The sequence below is a fragment of the Zophobas morio genome, unplaced genomic scaffold, assembly GCF_036711695.1.
Source record: "Zophobas morio isolate AGI-343-1 ecotype UQ-CSIRO unplaced genomic scaffold, CSIRO_AGI_Zmor_V1 ptg000011l, whole genome shotgun sequence".
In the NCBI taxonomy this organism is placed as follows: domain Eukaryota; kingdom Metazoa; phylum Arthropoda; class Insecta; order Coleoptera; family Tenebrionidae; genus Zophobas; species Zophobas morio.
In genome coordinates, this window is record NW_026972116.1 from 19981688 (window position 1) to 20000000 (window position 18313).

The 18313-nt window shown below is 27.9% G+C and overlaps 1 protein-coding gene across 2 annotated transcripts in view; it reads right to left on the reverse strand.

The window, feature by feature from the left end:
• Window positions 1-15239, reverse strand: part of LOC135127171 (intermembrane lipid transfer protein Vps13) — a 42308-nt gene extending 27069 nt beyond the window's left edge. Inside the window, exons 1-7 of one of the 2 annotated variants that reach the window (XM_064053544.1) lie at window positions 15101-15239; window positions 14874-15050; window positions 14535-14819; window positions 14124-14483; window positions 6256-6852; window positions 5953-6199; window positions 5643-5897 (exon numbers count right to left, since the gene is read on the reverse strand). In XM_064053544.1, coding sequence (XP_063909614.1) covers window positions 5643-5897; window positions 5953-6199; window positions 6256-6852; window positions 14124-14483; window positions 14535-14819; window positions 14874-14973 — 1844 coding nt within the window. In that variant the 5' untranslated portion in view covers window positions 14974-15050; window positions 15101-15239. Of the gene's footprint in view, window positions 1-5642; window positions 5898-5952; window positions 6200-6255; window positions 6853-14123; window positions 14484-14534; window positions 14820-14873 lie in introns of both variants that reach the window. The other variant, XM_064053546.1, reaches the window with a different exon arrangement.
• Window positions 15240-18313: the final 3074 nt, after the last annotated feature.

Below are 18313 nucleotides of genomic sequence, written 5' to 3' on the forward strand. Positions count from 1 at the left end.
AATCGAAAAAATTAAAAATCGGGAAATTGGAAAACTAAAAAAAGAAAAACTGAACTGAAAAATCGGCAAAATCGAAAATTTCAAGAATTCCCATAAATTCAGTTTACGCATTTTCAATTTTTCGATTTTTCAAATTGTTAAATTTTTTATTTTTCAATTTGGTTTTTTAAATTATCAGCGAAATGTATCGGGAAAAATAGCGCACAATTTCCCAGTTTACAATTTTTCAAAACTTCAGTTTGAAAAAATTTGTTCTTTTTGTTGAAACACTTGAAAATTAAAAACCGAAAAAATGAAAACTTAAACATCGAAAACTTGAAAAACTGAAAAACCTAGAAATAGAAGAATTAGAAAATTAAAAATTAAAAAATCTGATGATTGAGACATGGAAAAATTGAAGATCAAATTTGCACATAATTGAAAAAACAAATATAGAAAGATTTAAAAATCTCACACCCGTAGAATGGAAAAATTGAAAAGTTCCATCATAAAACTGAAAAATCGAATCATTGGGAACTAAGAAATGGAGAAATCGAAAAACTAAAAATCGATAAATTGAAAAATCTGAATTGAGAAATCGAAAAATTAACGAAGTAAATAATTACCGATCGAAAAACTGAAGAAACAAAAAACTGAAAAATGAAAAATTGTGAATCGAAAAAACGGTAAAATCGAAAAATTACTAAATAAAAATTGAAAAATGGAATAACTGAAAAATCGGAAAAATCTAGAAACATAAAAATGGTAAAATCATTTACATTTTCAGTTCTCCTAGTTTTTATTTTTTAAAAATTTCTGTTTGAATATTTTTGTTTTTTGATGAAAAACTGAAAAATTAAATAATAAAAAAATTGAAATAATCAAAAGTTGAATGAAGCATTGAAAATTTGAATAAAAAAAAAAATTGCAAATCGAAAGATTGAAGAAAGGAAAAATTGAAAAACCGAGAAATTAAAATTGGAAAGAATGCAAAATTAAAATTACAGAAATTGAAAAATTGAAAATCTAAAAACTGTATAATTGTAGTTAAAATATCGAAAAATCAAAAAACTGTAAAATCGGCAAAATCGAAAAACTCAGAAATTGTAAAATCGAAAATCTCAATAATTTTAATGTTTACGAATTTGCAATTTTTCCATTTGTTAAATTTTGAATTTTTCAATTTTGGATTTTTAAATTTTCAGTGAAATGTAACAGGGAAAATAAACCAAAATTAGCCAGTTTATAATTTTCCAAAAACCTCAGTTTGAAAAAATTTGTTCTTTTTGTTGAAAAATGTGAAAATTAAAAATCGAAAAAATCATAAATTAAACATCGAAAACTTGAAAACTGAAAAACTTAGAAGTAGAAGAATTAGAAAATTGAAAAATCTAACACCAGAAGAATGGAAAAATTGAAAAATTGCCTCATTAAACTGAAAAATCGAATAATTGACAACCAAGAAATGGAAAAACTGAAAAACTAAAAAGTGAAAAATTAAAAATCGATAAAATAAAAAATCTGCTCATTGAGAAATCGAAAAATTAAAAATTGTGAATCGAAAAACGATAAAATCGAAAAATTACTAAATAAAAATCGAAAAATGGAATAACTGAAAAATCGGAAAAATACAGAAACACGGAAATGGTAAAATCGAAAAACTGAAGAATCTTTAAAAATTCCAAAGTTGATTTTCCAATATTTCGTTTCTTCAATTTTTTGACTTGCAGTTTTGTGATTTTACAATTTTTTGAGTTTTATATACATTTCAATTTCTGCTTTTTCAGTTCTCCTGGTTTTTATTTTTTTTTTTTTTAGTTTGTTTGAATATTTTTGTTTTTTGTTTTGTTTTGAAAACAGGAAAATTAAAAACTGAAAAAACGGAAAATTCAAACTCGAGAAATTGAAAAATCGAAAAATTGAAATAAACAAAAGTTGAATGAAGCATTGAAAATTCGAATAAAAAAAATTGAAAATCGAAAGATTGAAGAAAGGAAAAATTGAAAAACCGAGAAATTAAAATTGGAAAGAATGACAAATTAAACATACAGAAATTGAAAAATTGGAAATCTAAAAATTGTATAATTGTAGTTAAAATATTGAAAAATCGAAAAACTGGAAAATCGAAAAATTGCAAAATTATAAAAATGATAAATCGGCAAAATTGAAAAACTCAGAAATTGTAAAATCGAAAAACTCAAGAATCTTCATATTCATGTTTACGAATTTGCAATTTTCAAATTTTTCAAATTGTTAGATTCTTAATTTTTCAATTTTGGATTTTTAAATTTTCAGTGAAATGCATCAGGGAAAATAACCCAAAATTTCCTAGTTTATAATTTTTCAAAACTTCAGTCTGAAAAAATTCGTTCTTTTTGTTGAAAAATTTGAAAATTAAAAATTTAACATCGAAAATTTGAAAAATTGAAAATCCTAAAAGTGGAAGAACTAGAAAAATCGAAAAGTTCCAAATTCGAAAAATTGGAAAATTAAAAATCAAGAAATAGAAATTTAAAAATCGAGAAAAATTGCTAAATAACAAGCGAAAAATGAAAAATCTGAAAAATATAGACACAGAAATGATAAAATCGAAAAACTGAGAATCTTTACAAATTCCAAAATTAATTTCTCAGTATTTCGTTTCTTCAATTTTTTGGCTCGCAGTTTTTTGATTTTACAATTTTTGATTTTTATATACATTTTAATTTTTTGTTTTTTTAGTTTTCCTAGTTTTCATTGTTTAAACATTTCAGTTTGAATATTTTTGTTTTTTGTTCAAAAACTGAAAAATTGAAAATCTAAAAATTGCATATAAAATTAAAATATAGAAAAATTGAAAAAAAAAAAACCAAAAATTGCAGTCATAAAATTGAAAATCGAAAAATTGGAAAATTAAAAATCGAAAAACTGAAATATTCAAAAGTTGAAGCACTGAAAATTTGAAGAAAAAAAATTGAAAAACGAAAAATTGAAAAACCGAGAAATTAAAATATGTGAAGCTCAAAATTGAAAAAAATGTAAAATCAGGTTTTTTTTAACTCTTGGGTTTTTCAGTGTTCCGGTTTTTTAATCTTTTGTTTCTACCATTTTGAAACTTTGCAATTTTTCAAATTTCAATTTTTTTCAATGCAATGTGACTTCTATGGGGAAAAATAATCCAAAATATCCTAATTTACAATTGTTCAGAATTTGAGTTTGAATAAATTTGTTTTTTGTTGAAAAATCGAAAATTTAAAATTCAAAAGAATGAAAAATTAAACATACAGAAATTGAAAAACTGACAATCTAAAAATTAAAAATCGAAAAACTGAATTGAAAAATCGGCAAAATAAAAAAATTCAAAAATTGTACAATCGAAAAACTCAAGAATTTTTCATAAATTCATGTTTACAATTTTACAATTTTTTGAATTATTAGATTTTTTTAATTTTCAATTTTGGGTTTTTAAATATTCAGTACCAGGGAAAATAAGCCACAATTTCCTAGTTTACAATTTTTCAAAACTTTAGTTTGAAAAAATTGGATGCTTTTGTTGAAAAATTTGAACATTAAAAATCGAAAACATGAAAAATTAAACATCCAGAAATTGAAAAATTGGAAAGTTAAAAATCAAAAAATTGAAAATTAGAAATTTTAAAATTGAAAATACGGATGATTGAGACATGGAAAAATTGAAGATCAAAAATTGCACATAATTGAAAAATTAGAATATAGAAAAATTGAAAAATCTAGCACCAGTAGAGAGGAAAAATTGAAAAATTGCATCATAAACCTGAAAAATGAAAAATTGTAAATAGAAAAATGAAAAATCGGAAAAATCTAGAAACACAAAAATGGTAAATAAAATCGAAAAACCGAAGAATCTTTAAAAATTCCAAAATTGATTTTTCAATATTTCGTGAAATTAAACATCGAGAACTTGAAAAATTGAAAAACCTAGGAGTAGAATTAGAAAAATCGAGAAGTTGTAAATTAGAAAAATTGGGAAGTTAAAAATCGAAAAATAGAAAATTTGAAATTTAAAAATTAAAAATCGGGAAATTGAAAAAACGGATGATTGAGACATGGAAAAATTGAAAAATCTAGCACCAGTAGAGTGGAAAAATTGAAAAATTGCTTCATAAAACTGAAAAATCGAATAATTGGAAACTAAGAAATTGAGAAATTCAAAAACTAAAAACTGAAAAATTAAAAATCGATAAATTGAAAAGTCTGATCATTGGAATCAAAAAATTAACAAAGCAAAAAATTGCTAATAGAAAAAGTGCCAAAACAAAAAACTGAGAAATGAAAAATTGCAGTCATAAAATTGAAAAATCGAAAAATTGGAAAATTAAAAATGAGAAATTTAAAAACTAAAACTAGAGAAATTGAAAAATTAAAACTCGAGAAACTGAAAAATCGAAAAACTGAATTATTCAAAAGTTCAATGAAACATTGAAAAGCTGGAGAAACAAAAAATTGAAAATCGAAAAACTGAAAAATCGAAAAATTGAAAATCGAAAAATTGGAAAATTAAAAATCGAGAAATTTAAAATTTAAAACTAGAAAGATTGGCAAATTAAAACTCGAGAAATTGAAAAATCGAAAAACTGATATATTCAAAAATTGACTGAAGCATTGAAAATTTGAAGAAACAAAAAATTGAAAATCGAAAAATTCGAACATTAAAAATCCAGAAATTTAAAAACAAAAACTAGAAAAATTTAAAAATTAAAACTCGAGAAATTAAAAATCGAAAAACTGAAATATTCAAAAGTTGAATGAAGCATTGAAAATTTGAAGAAACAAAAAAATGAAAAATCAAATAAAAAATTCGAAAAACTGACGAATAAAAAACTGAAAAATGAAAAAATTGCTAAATAAAAATCAACAGTGGAATAACTGAAAAATCGGAAAAAATCCAAAAACTGAAGAATCTTCAAAACTTCAAAAATCTGTTCTTCAATTTTGTGCTTCGTTTATTGATTTTTTAATTTTTACTTTCTTCAATTTGACGAATTTGCAATTTTCCGATTTTTCAAATTGTTAGATTTTTCGATGTTTGGGTTCTTCATTTTTCAATGAAATGCAAGAAGATAATCCTAGTCTCCACTTTTCAAAATGCCAGCTTTAACAAATTTGTTCTATTTGACGAAAAAATCAAAAAGAAAAAATCGATAGATGAAAAGTTAAACATCCAGAATATTTAAAATTGAAAATCTAAACTTTGCATAACTGTAAAATTAAAAAATCGAACTAAAAAATCTAGATATTGAAAAATCTATAAATTGCAAAATCGACAAATTGAAAAAACGGATAATTGCGAAATAAAAATGAAATTGTGAAACGGAAATCGAAAAATTAAAGAAACAAGAAACTAAACAATGGAAAATTTCAGAAGCTGCAAAAACTAACAATTGTAAAATCGAAAAATTACAAATCGAAAAATCGGAAAACTAAAAAACAGAAGAACTTGCAAAAATTCAAAAATGGTTGAGTTTTGGAATAAAAAAATCGAATCTAAAACTAATCTTATTCCCCATTTTCCGGTTTCGTTCTACATAGAACGGCTGATAAAACTGCATTATCTAGTCAAAACCGCAACGTAACGCTAACGTTAGCCAAGTAACCGACTCAGCAGCATCAAATTACGTTAACTCAGCAAACCATCTGATACTCACTGGTCTATAGCCGCCGACTGAGGAACTTTAAAAATGTCAATAGTTTTGATGATGGTCTGTGCGTCGTAAACGACTTTCAGTGGCTGAGACGTCAGGTACAACCTCTGCCCGCACGTTTTATCCAACGGGTTAGTTTCGAAGGTGACTTCCAACAACCCACTATCTCCTGCTCCCGTTTCCGAAATGATCATCCTCGGTATATAGTCGGCCTGTTGCCAACCGAAGGTCGTAAACTCATCGATTTTGACGTGGACTCTTAAAACGACAAAATTAATCAGAATTGTCAAACTTTGCAAATCATCCGACATACTTCAGAGCCTCAGCTGCAGACCGCGTGTCCACACGACACCTCACACCCTTCAGTTCGGTGAAGATCACTCTATTCGTGGTTTCGTGTTCGTCCTGTAATTCGACCTCCAGAGTCCGCAGAAGGAAAGTACAAGAATTGTCCACATAAGCTTCGGGGAATTCAGACGGCAAAGCGTGCTCTTGGTAGCCGATGGCTTTGTACAAGCGTTCTTTTTCGTCTTTGCTCATAGCCTCTTGGAACTGTTTCTCTAAACGAGATAAAATTAAATTAAAAATATGCATATATACTTTACGATTGACTTACTAATCTCCAAACCGCTGTCCGACGACGGTGACCCCATTGAATCGGCCTTACCCCCACCCCACATCCACCCGAACCACCCTTTATCCGTCTCCTTCTTCTTCTTCATTTCCCTTTCTGCCTCAAACTCCACCTTCTGCCGTATTATAACAATGTTAAAAGTATCTATCGCTCTCTCGCACTCTTCGATCTTCTGCACCTCGTCACTTGTCGCCTTATTCTGCAACTTCTTCTCGTACAAATTTCGATAGTCTCTTAGCAAATTTCGGTGAGCAATAATGTGGTTCCAATCCCAGTTTCGTCTACGTCTGTTCACTTCTCCTTCGAGGACACACTTGTAGGCGAAGTGCCACCACTCTTTATAGTGGCCTTTGTAAGATTGCAAGTCTGGTCGATGTTGCCTGTAGGGTATGCCTTTTGACATTCTATCCATAGACTCCGCAAGGGCTATGATATCCCTATACTGTGCTTTGCTAATGCCGACGAAAAGTCTCTCCATGTCTAGATTCAAGTGGATTTTTGGGATGCTGAACGCTGGTGTGTCGAGTTCGGGTTTCTGGTTGATGCGGATGCGAGCCGAGGCGTTGATTGGTCCCACAACTGGGGAGAGATGGGGTTAGGCGGACGGGAAACTAAACAATTTTTATGACAGCAGCAAAACGAGTGGGGTGAGATAAATTAGAGGTTCTATTGTACTTTAATTCCATTGTAGTATACTATTTTTAGTTTAACAGATTTCAATGACGAAATTAGATCAGTAAAACTGGTAAGTTCAATTACTGATCACAATTTTCTTTTAATGGTTATGATTCAGACGTGATTGAACAACCTACGCATAGCTATATGTTAAATGTACAATTAGTGAGCCTAGTTGAGCATTTGTTGTGAAAAATTTTGTTTAAATATAATATAAAATATCGAAAAATTGAAAAATCTAACACTAGCAGAAGTAGGAAAATTGAAGATGCCTCTTAAAATAAAAAAATTGAAAAATTAAAAATCGTGAAATTGAAAAAACGAAAAATTAAAAGTTCCATAGTTGAAAATTCGAAAAACTGAGGAAACAAAAAAATGAAAAATGAAAAACGGCAAATCAAAAAATGGTAAAATCGAAAAACTCAGAAATGGTAAAATTAAAAAACTGAAGACTCTTAAAAAATTCCAAAATCGATTTTTGTATATGTATTTCGTTCCGTCACTTATTCGACTTGTAGTTTTCTGATTTTACATTTTTTTTTCGTTTTTCAATTTTAAAATTTTTAGTTTCTTCAATTTTTTTACGAATTTGTAATTTTTCGAATTGTTGGATTATTTAATATTTCAACTGTAACATATATCAGGAAGAATAATCCAAAATCACCCAGTTTTCACTTTTTCAAAATTTCAGTTTGAATAAATTTGTTTTTTTTTTGTTGAAAAAACTGGAAAATTAAAAACTGAAAAACAGAAAAATTAAACATCGAGAACTTGAAAATTTGAAAAACCTATAAGTAGAAGACTAGAAAAATCGAAAACCTGCAAAATGGAAAAATTGGAAAATTAAAAATTGAGACATTGAAAAATTAAAAATCGAAACTGAAATATTTCATGATTGAAAAATCGAAAAATTAAAGATTTAAAAACTGCATATAACTGAAAAATTAAAATACCGAAAAATTGAAAAATCTGACAGTAGCAGAAGAAACAAAAATTGAAAAGTTGTCTCTTAAAAACGAAAAATCGAAAAACTGAAAGATTAAAAATCGAGACATTGAGAAAAAGTATAAAATTGTAAAGCTGAAAAACCTAAAAGTTAAAAAATCAAAAAATGAGGAAGCAAAAAATTGCAAATCGAAAGATTGAAAAAAACGAAAAATTAAAAGGTCAATAGTTGAAAATTCGAAAAACTGAGGAAACAAAAAACTGAAAAATGAAAAACTACAAATCAAAAAGGATAAAATCTAAAAATTGCCAAATAAAAATCCAAAAATGGAATAACTGAAAAATCGAAGAACTCAGAAATGTTAAAATTAAAAAATGAATGATCTTAAAAACTTCCAAAAGCGGTTTTTCTATATTTCGTCCCTTCAGCTATTCGACTTGCAGTTTTCTGATTTTACAATTTTTTTTTATTTGTCAATTTTTGAAATATAAGTTTCAATTTTTTTTACGAATTGTTGGATTATTTAATATTTCAATGAAATGTAACGTCCATCAGAAAGAATAAGGCAAAATCTCCTAGTTTTCACTTTTTCGAAATTTCAGTTTGAATAAATTTGTTCTTCTCGAAAACTTGAAAATCTACAAGTTGCATGTAACCGTAAAATTAAAATATAGAAAAATTGAAAAATCTAGAGATAGAAAAATCGAAAAATTGCAGTCCCAAAAATGAAAAATCGAAAAATTGCAGTCCCGAAAATGAAAAATCGAAGAACGGAAACATCAAAACATTGGAAAATTAAAAATCTAGAAATTTAAAAACAAAAATAAAAAATCAAAACTTGAGAAAGTGAAAAATCGAAAATGACGTATTCAAAATTTGAAGCATTAAAAATTTGAAGAAACAAAAAATTGAAAAACTGAAGAATCTTCAAACTTCAAAAATCTATAGTACAGTAAATCCTATTTAAATTCTCTAAAATAACATACTCTTCTCCTTATGGTTTATGATATAGCCTACCAGGGAAAATAATCCGAAATCTCCCAATTTTGAAAAATTGAAGAATTAAAATATCACAAAATTTAATAAAATCTGACATTAGCAAATTTTTGGATTTTTCGTTTTTCAATTTTTTTGTTTTAAGTTTCCTCAATTTTTTTATTTTTCGAATTGTTGGATTATTTAATATTTCTATCAGGAAGAATAATCCAAAATCTCCTGGTTTTCACTTTTTCAAAATTTCAGTTTGAATAAATTGTTCTTTTTGTTGAAAAATTTGAAAATTAAAAATAGAAAAAACGAAGGATTAAAAATCGAGAAATTGAAAAGAGTACAAAACTGTAAAGCTGAAAAATCTAAAAATTAAAAAATAAAAAAACTGAAAAAGCACAAAATTGCAAATGGAATGATTGAAAAAACGAAAAATTTAAAAGTACAATAGTTGAAAATTCGAAAAACTGAAGAAACTAAAAACTGAAAAATGAAAGACTGCAAATCGAAAAACACAGAAATTGAAAAATTCAATAACTGAAATTCCAAAATCGATTTTACAATATTCTTTTCGTTTTTCAATTTTTTAATTTTCAATTTCTTCAATTTTTTACGAATTTCCAATTTTTCGAATTATTGGATTATTTAATATTTTATTGAAATGTAACGCCAATCAGGAAGAATAATCCTAAATGTCCTAGTTTTCACTTTTTCAAAATTTCAGTTTGAATAAATTTGTTTTTTTCTATTGAAAAAACTGGAAAATTAAAAACTGAGAAATTAAAGGTCGAGAACTTGAAAATTTAAAAATTGCATATAAACTATAAAGCTAAAATATAGAAAAACTGAAACATCAAAACACTGGAAAATTAAAAATCTAAAAATTTAAAAACAAAAATTGAAAAATTAAAACTTGAGAAATTGAAAAATCGAAAAACTGACATATTCAAAATTTGAAGAAGTGAAAATCTGAAGAAACAAAAAATTGAAAAATTTAAAAATTCGAAAAACTGAAGAAAAAACCTAAAAAAGGAAAAATTGCACAATAAAAATCAAAAACAAAATAATTGAGAAATCGGAAAAATCCTGAAGAATCTTCAAAACTTCAAAAATCTATTTTTCAATTTTATATATAGTTTCATGTTTCGTTTTTTGTTTTTTCAACTTTTGAATTTTTTGGCTATGAACCCGTTTTTTTTTTCAACAAAATTCTATTTATTTATCTCTTCCAAAAAACGAATGAAAATATATTGAATTTTTTAAAAATAAATCTTTAAATGCCCTCTGAAACACTCGTGATAATAGATGTAAAAAAATTAAGGGGAATCCATCTGCACAAAATAAAATTTAAATAGCATTTACCATGCAAATTTTTTTGATGACGTCATCAAATTTTGAAGTTGAAAAGTCTAAAAGATAAAAAAATCAAAAAACTGAGGGAGCAAAAATGGCAAATCGACAGATTGAAAAAATGGAAAATTTAAAAGTTCAGTACGTAGTTGGAAATTCGAAAAAACCAAAGAAAGAAAAAACTGAAAAATGGAATAACTGAAAAATCGAAAAACTCTTAAAAAATTCCAAAATCGATTTTTCTTTATTTTGTTCCCACACTTATTCGATTTACAGTTTTGTGATTTTACAATTTTTTTTTCGTTCCTCAATTTTTTAATTTTCGGTTACTTCAATTTTTTTACGAATTTGAAATTTTTCGATTTTTCGAATTGTTGGATTATTTAATATTTCAATTAAATGTAACGTCCATCAGGAAGAATAATCCAAAATCTCTTAGTTTTCACTTTTTCAAAATTTCAGTTTGAATAAATTTGTTCTTTTTGTTGAAAAAACTGGAAAATTAAGAACTGAAAAATTGAAAAATTAAAAGTTGAAAACTTGAAAATCTAAATATTGTATATAAACATATATGTACTTAAAATATAGAAAAAGTGAAAAATCTAGAAATAGAAAAATCGAAAAATTGCAGTCATAAAATTGAAAAATCGAACTGAAACATCAAAACATCGGAAAATTAAAAATTTACAAATTTAAAAACAAAAATAGAAATACTAAAACTTGAGAAATTGGAAAATCGGATGACTGAAAAATTGAAAAATGGAAAAACTGACATATTCAAAATTTGAAGAATCAAAAATCTGAAAAAACAAAAAATTGAAATTCAAAAAACTGAAGTATCTTCAAACTTCAAAAATCTATATTTCAATTTTACATATAAAAAGGGTACAACCAAAAAATTACTAAATAAATACGAAAATGGAATAAATGAAAAATCGAAAAACTCAAAAATGGTAAAATTAAAAAACTGAAGAAACTTAAAAAATTCCAAAATCGATTTTTCTATACTTCATTGCTTCACTTATTCGACTTGCAGTTTTCAGATTTTACATTTTTTTCTCGTTTCGCAATTTTTAATTTTCAGTTTTTTGAAATTTTTTAGGAATTTGCAATTTTTCGATTTTTTTAGTTGTTGGATTATTTAATATTTCAATTAAATGTAACGTCCATCAGGAAGAATAATCCAAAAATCTCTTAATTTTCACTTTTTGAAAATTTCAGTTTGAATAAATTTGTTCTTTTGGTTGAAAAATCTGGAAAATTAAGACCTGAAAAACTGAAAAATTAAACGTCGAAAACTTGAAAATCTAAATATTGCATATAAACATTTAATTAAAATATAGAAAAAGTGAAAAATCTAGAAATAGAAAAATGGAAAAATTGCAGTCATAAAATTGAAAAATCGAAGAACTGAAACATCAAAACATTGGAAAATTTAAAAATTTAAAAACAAAAATAGAAAAACTAAAAGTTGAAAAATTGAAAAATCGGATGACTGAAAAATTGAAAAATGGAAAAACTGACATATTCAAAATTTGAAGAATAAAAAATCTGAAAAAACAAAAAATTGAAAATCAAAAAACTGAAGGATCTTCAAACATCAAAAATCTATATTTCAATTTTATATACAAAAAGGGTACAACCGAAAAATTACTAAATACGAAAAATGGAATAAATGAAAAATCGAAAAACTCAAAAATAGTAAAATTAAAAAACTGAAGAATCTTAAAAAATTCCAAAATCGATTTTTCTATACTTCGTTCTTTCACTTATTCGACTTGGAGTTTCCGTTAATTGTAAAATTAAAATATAGACAATCTAGAAATCTAGAAATAGAAAAATTGCAATCATAAAATTGAAATCTCTAAGAACTGAAACTCAAAAATAGACAAATTAAAACTTGAGAAATTGAAAAATCGGATGATGAAAAATTGACAAATTGAAAAATAGAAAAACTGAAAAATGATCGAAGATTGAGGAAACGAAAAATTGTATCAAACATTAAAAATTCGAAAAACTGAAGAAAAAAAAACTGAAAAATGGAAAAATTGCAAAATAAAAACGGAGTAATTGAAAAATCAAAAAATCGAACAACTGAAGAGTCTTCAAAACTTTAAAAAATCTGTTGAATTTTTTGGCTATAAACCCGTTTTTTCTTCAACAAAATTGCATTTACTCATCTCTTCCAAAAAACTAACGAAAATATATAGAATTTTTTTTTAATAAATCTTTACTGAAAAATGCCGTTTGAAGCACTCGTGACAGTAGTTTTGATGCAGATGTAAAAAATCTAGACGGATCCATCAGTACAAAATAAAATTTAAATAGCATTTACCATGCAAATTTTTCTAGTGACGTCATCAAATTGTTGGATATTCCTAACATATATATAAAATTTGACAACAATCGCTGTAAATAAAATCGAGACACACGACAGTCAAGCTGTAAATAATCTCCGAAACTACTGGACTGATTGTTGTGAAATTTTATGTGTACATATTTTAGAAATATTGTGGGTATGGTAAAACGCTAACCAAAATTTTTCTGATCACCCCCACCAACAATTTGATGGCATCCTATTTAAATTCTATAAAATACCATACTCTTCTCCTTGTGGTTTATGATATCGCCCTTTAGTCTTTAAATTTTATATTAGCAATGTGGAAGAATATTTTAAAAATTTTGAATGCTTTAATTTATAAATGACGAAATCGTTAATTTTAATTCTACATATTATAGAAAGTTTGTAAATTCTGAAAGCTGTACTAAAACTCAGAAAATAAAATTTTATCATTCTTGTCCTAGACATCCAAAATGCTCTGAAATTTTGCAAACTTTTTAACCTTATCGTAAGCGTGGTAAAACGCTGATCAAAATGTATGTGTTTTTATCACCCCTCCCCCAAACCTGATGACGTTTTCTCAAAATTGTGCTCGAGAAATCCCACTACCTATAATGTGCAAAATATTATGACTCAATACCTGTGGTTTATCAACATATTAATATATTTTAGAATTGCATATACTTGTGACTCAAAACAAAATTAACACGAATGTCGTCATCACAAAGTTTTGTTATTTTTGCAAAATTAAATTCCAGTACATTTTAATTACAGGTCTAGAATGAACTACCAAAAACTAGTAACTTGAAACATCCTGTATATTTTTAGTTAGCGAAGTCCAAAATTATTTCTTTTTAATGCAGCGACTTTTTTATTGTATTAAAAAACACACATTTTATAAAAGTACAGGTTCATAACGAGAGGTGTAATAAAATGCGAAAATCATTTTTACGAGCTTTTTTATGACCTTTCAAGGCATAAACACGACCGATGCTACAGCACAATAACCTTTAAAATCAAAAGTAGGACGAACACTTGCGGATAACACTTTTATCCAATTTGACGCATAATTAAATATTAAAAAAACAAAAAAATCTGTTCATTTCCATGATAAACATAGAGCGACGAAATTTCGTAGAATTAATGAAAATGCCGCTACTCGACCATAAATAAAACATCAAAGTATATCCGCTTAATCGCGCCATTTCCGGTTATGCAATTATTCTTTCAATGACTTCATATAAAATTTCACATAACGTGGTTATCTCATGTATTCAAACACAATATTGTCCTATTGATAAGCGGCTTAAGGTGCGATAACTGTGCAAATATTTGCAATTTCAATTCAGGGAAATCAATTGTCCCCTGTTCAATCAATAAGTATGCATTAAAATGCACAAACATCCCGAGTAGCGATAATATTTTTAATAATTATCATAATTATAGGGCGTGACTCACTATGACATCATTTTACTGCTGTGTTAAACTAATTTACTCCCATAATAAGCATACAGACGCGTTTGTAAAAATAACAGATAACAAAAATCTCACCATATTTGTAATTTTCGGGCTTCTTGCCCTTGGAGGCAATTTCCGTCCTCATTTTGTGAAGCAAATCAACCTTGGGAATATGATCATAGCAAGCGGAATTGCAATTCCAATAAACCGCCAATCCATCTAAAGTTACAATTTTGAAAATTTTTGTAATGTCTTCTTTAGTGATGGCCGGCTTCCAGTGCTCATCTGTGCTTACAACATGTAGGTCACTCAATGTAATGCCTAGGGCAAAGGGCGTGGGGCTCGTAACTTTGTCTTCATACCGAATGTGGATGTTTGTTATGTTTAATTGGATGTTTTTTATGATCTGTGTGATCAATTTTTCAACGAAGGTGTAGTCGGCTTTGGGTTTGTCTACAATCAGTAACGTTAAAGCAGTGGTTGCAAAAACTGCACTTTACACACCCTTGTCGGCTTCTTGTTTCTTAGCCAACTCCACTTTGAGGATGTCCTTTTTTTTCGCGTCGAGTTCTTTGAGACTTTCTTTCAGTGCATCGTACTTCACTTGTTGGTTTGGCGCAGCTAATAAATAAATATCTTCGACGTTTATAACAAAAGCGGAACCATATAAGTTCTTCCATGGTATTTTCAGCACAAGTTTGCCTATCCTTCCATAGACGGTCTGCAGCGGCAAATCTAAATCGTCCAAGGCCGATTGCTTCAAAACCAAGTCCTTGAGTTCCACGTCCCCTTTAACAACACAGAGGGATTATTATTCTATTATAGATAAACTAAAATCGTTACCTCCCCAAATTCCTACTCGTAGTTGGTTTGTATCTAAATTTTCTACATAGGCACCGAGAAAGCGGTTTAAAACCTGAGTTAGTACACTTTCAAATACCATTGTAAGTTAGTAACTAATATTTACAGTAATTATAAAAAATAGGAGCGCTCTCCTACTGAATATGCTGCAATAAAAAGCTATAAATGGTGATGACATCAACGAAAGGCTATTTCTAAGTCCATCTCACAATTTGACCTAACCGGTCGAGATCACGTTTTACTTCTTTATCGATCAATCAAAGGCATTACGCTCATCTTTTTCCGACGTCCCGGAATCTTGAGAACTGACCCACTTACAACACTGACAGTTATTTACTCGTGTCAGGATGACATTTGGTAGCAGAAAAAATTTGAATGAGGAGAAACCTGATTTACCGGCGGGAGGATGAAGAAGTATTACTGGTTGCATACACACACATCGCTCCATTTGTGTCTTTATTTAAATATTCTCAGAACGTTAGTTGTAATGTCCACTGATTAAATGTCTGTTTCAATAAAAGACATGATACATTTACATTTATCTACATTTGTTTACATTTTCATTTGTAATGTATATTTTTAGTATATTTAGTTTTGCCAGTTCATTTTCGTGGACACCAATTATCTTAATTACAACTCTAAACTCTTTGTATTTTTTATAATCGTGACTAATATTACTAAGCTTGATGAGACACTGAACTCGAAAATTGCTCGTAATTTATAAAATAAGTAGGAATCTCGTCGACGATAATAAAACATACTTACATCGAATGAAAAGTTTGTTTTTAAATGCTGGAATACGGGATGACCAAAAATTTTTTTTGTTTGATGAAAAAATTTGATAAACCTCAAGCTGGGAAAATTCGTTCGTTAAAAATAACCTTCGATTCTAAGGTCAAGTTTTATTGGCATTGAAAAACATAAACATGGTATCGGTATTTATTTTAATCGCAATTTTACACCCATGCTACAAAATATTTTATATGTGATAATGTACCTACGCAAAGAATTTAGACAACGAATTTCTAGTAATGACTCAGTTATTAAACTGGTTTGTAACAACGGGATATCCAAAGGATCAAATATTTAAATTTCCAACGGGAAATATTATTGTTTATGAGCTACATACGAAAATGTGGAAGTGTTTTATCTGAACTCTATTCTCGCCCTACTTCGACTTGATTACTTTATTTAAATTGTTTTATGCTTTCTTAAACTTAAACTTACCAAGTACAAGTGTGTCTATTACAAGAAAATATTTTAGAATTTTTTATGAACACTCTGTGCATTAAATTTTAAAGTAACTGATACCACAACAAAGCATTTATCTTGAGGTACCTCTGCAGAAAATTTTCCAATACGGGTCTCAAAAATAAGACCACTGAGAATTTTTTGCGAACCTTTACATTCCAAAAAAATTTGAAGAAAATCGGAATAACTCGGCAACGTCGCATTCGATTTTCAAAAATAATTTGATAGCTGACTCCTATGTATTTTTGGGTGCTGAATCCAAATATGAACTCCACTTTTCTCCAATACGTGTGAATTTTCCAAAAAAGGATTTCAATTTTTTTTTTATTAATGAAAATGGTGGTGGGGAAGCAGCTACATGCAGTAAAATAGGAAAAACCATACATGTGTTGACGTCATATTTACAGTAAGTTGTGTGATAAAGTTACTATTTATTATTACAAATCCACAATTTTTTATTCAGGTTATCAACTTCTGTATGTATTACATCATGATAACTAAAAAAACTATGATTGTTTATTTAAACAGCAGTTTTACAAAATGATTCTTTACAACACGCTGTGGTGACCGAATTTGAATGAAAAAAAATTCAATCAAGAAAATCGTTAAACATAGGCAGGCAACCATGTGCACGTTTAGTTCTTTTTCTGATAGTGGGTAGTTCTGCTAGGGAATTTTAGTTAGAGGGTTGGTAGTGAGAGGGGTGCTTGCTTTATAGAGGGTGGGGAGAGGGTCACTTTTGGTTTGTTTGTTGTGTATGAAACCACTTGATGAGCTGAAATAGGCAAATTTTCGACCAACGTTAACACGTTGTGTAAATTTGTTTTATTGTTTGTAAATTCACAGTTCATGTTAGGATTTTAATCGTTAACTAAGTCTGACACAATTAAACGGTCCTGAGATTATTTAGATTGAGAATTTGCTAGGAGATTTCATGAAATTCACTTAGTCAGGACTCGTTCTTTGTTTATTTAATTATGAATATCGTTTCTGGATGCTTATGCGTAAGTGTTACATGATAACACTTCTTAATTCTTCACACAAGATTGGTAATAGTTCATTTACGGCAGTAAAATCAATCTAACGTTGCCCCACTCTGGGAAAAGACCGTGAAAGTGCGGTAGAATTCTAAATAACGCCTGGTACATTTTGTGTTGTTTATTTATCATGTGTTTCGTTTGAGATCAGCTGAGCACAGTCCACGATATAAACTCTCAAAACTAATGATTTTAAGTAGCCAGTCACTTGGATTATTTAATTTTCTGTTTGAATCGTTGATAAAGTGTGGCATAATTTAACATAATGTAAATTCTTTGTTTGAATCGTTGATAATGTCTGGCATAATTTAACCTCAGGTAAATTCTTTGTTCTGGCAGCGGCCATGTTGAAAAAGTATTTCCAAACCGAGCACATTCTATTAAACCACTACATATTTTACAGACAATTTGACCAACGTGGACCTGTGTTCAAAAACAGAACACTCAGTATATGTAAAGAAGCATGCTATGAGTACGTTTCAAGTGATTTTTTTGAATCGCTCTGTACAAGCAGTTCTCAATTAAAAATATGGCGTTCAAAATTTATACGTATATACGTCAATTATATCTATGCTGTGTTGTGGCGTTCAAAATTTACAAAGTACTGTATACTAGAGCGTAAGTATATAGTTAATTGTCTCACCATTTCTTGTGCTGTAGTGAAACGTCATTTTTTAAACAGATAGTACGTAAAATTTAGTTTGTAATTGCTAAAAGGGCAATTGTTTAAACAAAAATGAAGGGCATTCGATGCCACAGTCCTCCTCAGCGCGTGTAATTAATGCATGGAATTCACTTATTCAGACTCAGCGGTGTTACTTAAGTTATTACATACACATTTTTCGAATTTTTGATTTCTCGATAACTTGGTTTTTTGATTTTTAAAATTTTTCGATTTTTCGAGTTCTCGAGTTTTGAAGTTTTCGATTTCTTAATTTTTAACATTTAAATTTTTTGAATTTCTCAATTTTTAGATTTTTCAACTTTTCGATATTTAGTTTTCGATTTTTTGAAATTTTAGTATTCCAATTTTTATTTTATTTTCGATCTTTTGATGTTTAGATTTCCCAATTAAAAATTTTTAAATATGTATTTAAATTTTTCGTTTTATTGATTTTTCAAGTTTTCGATTTG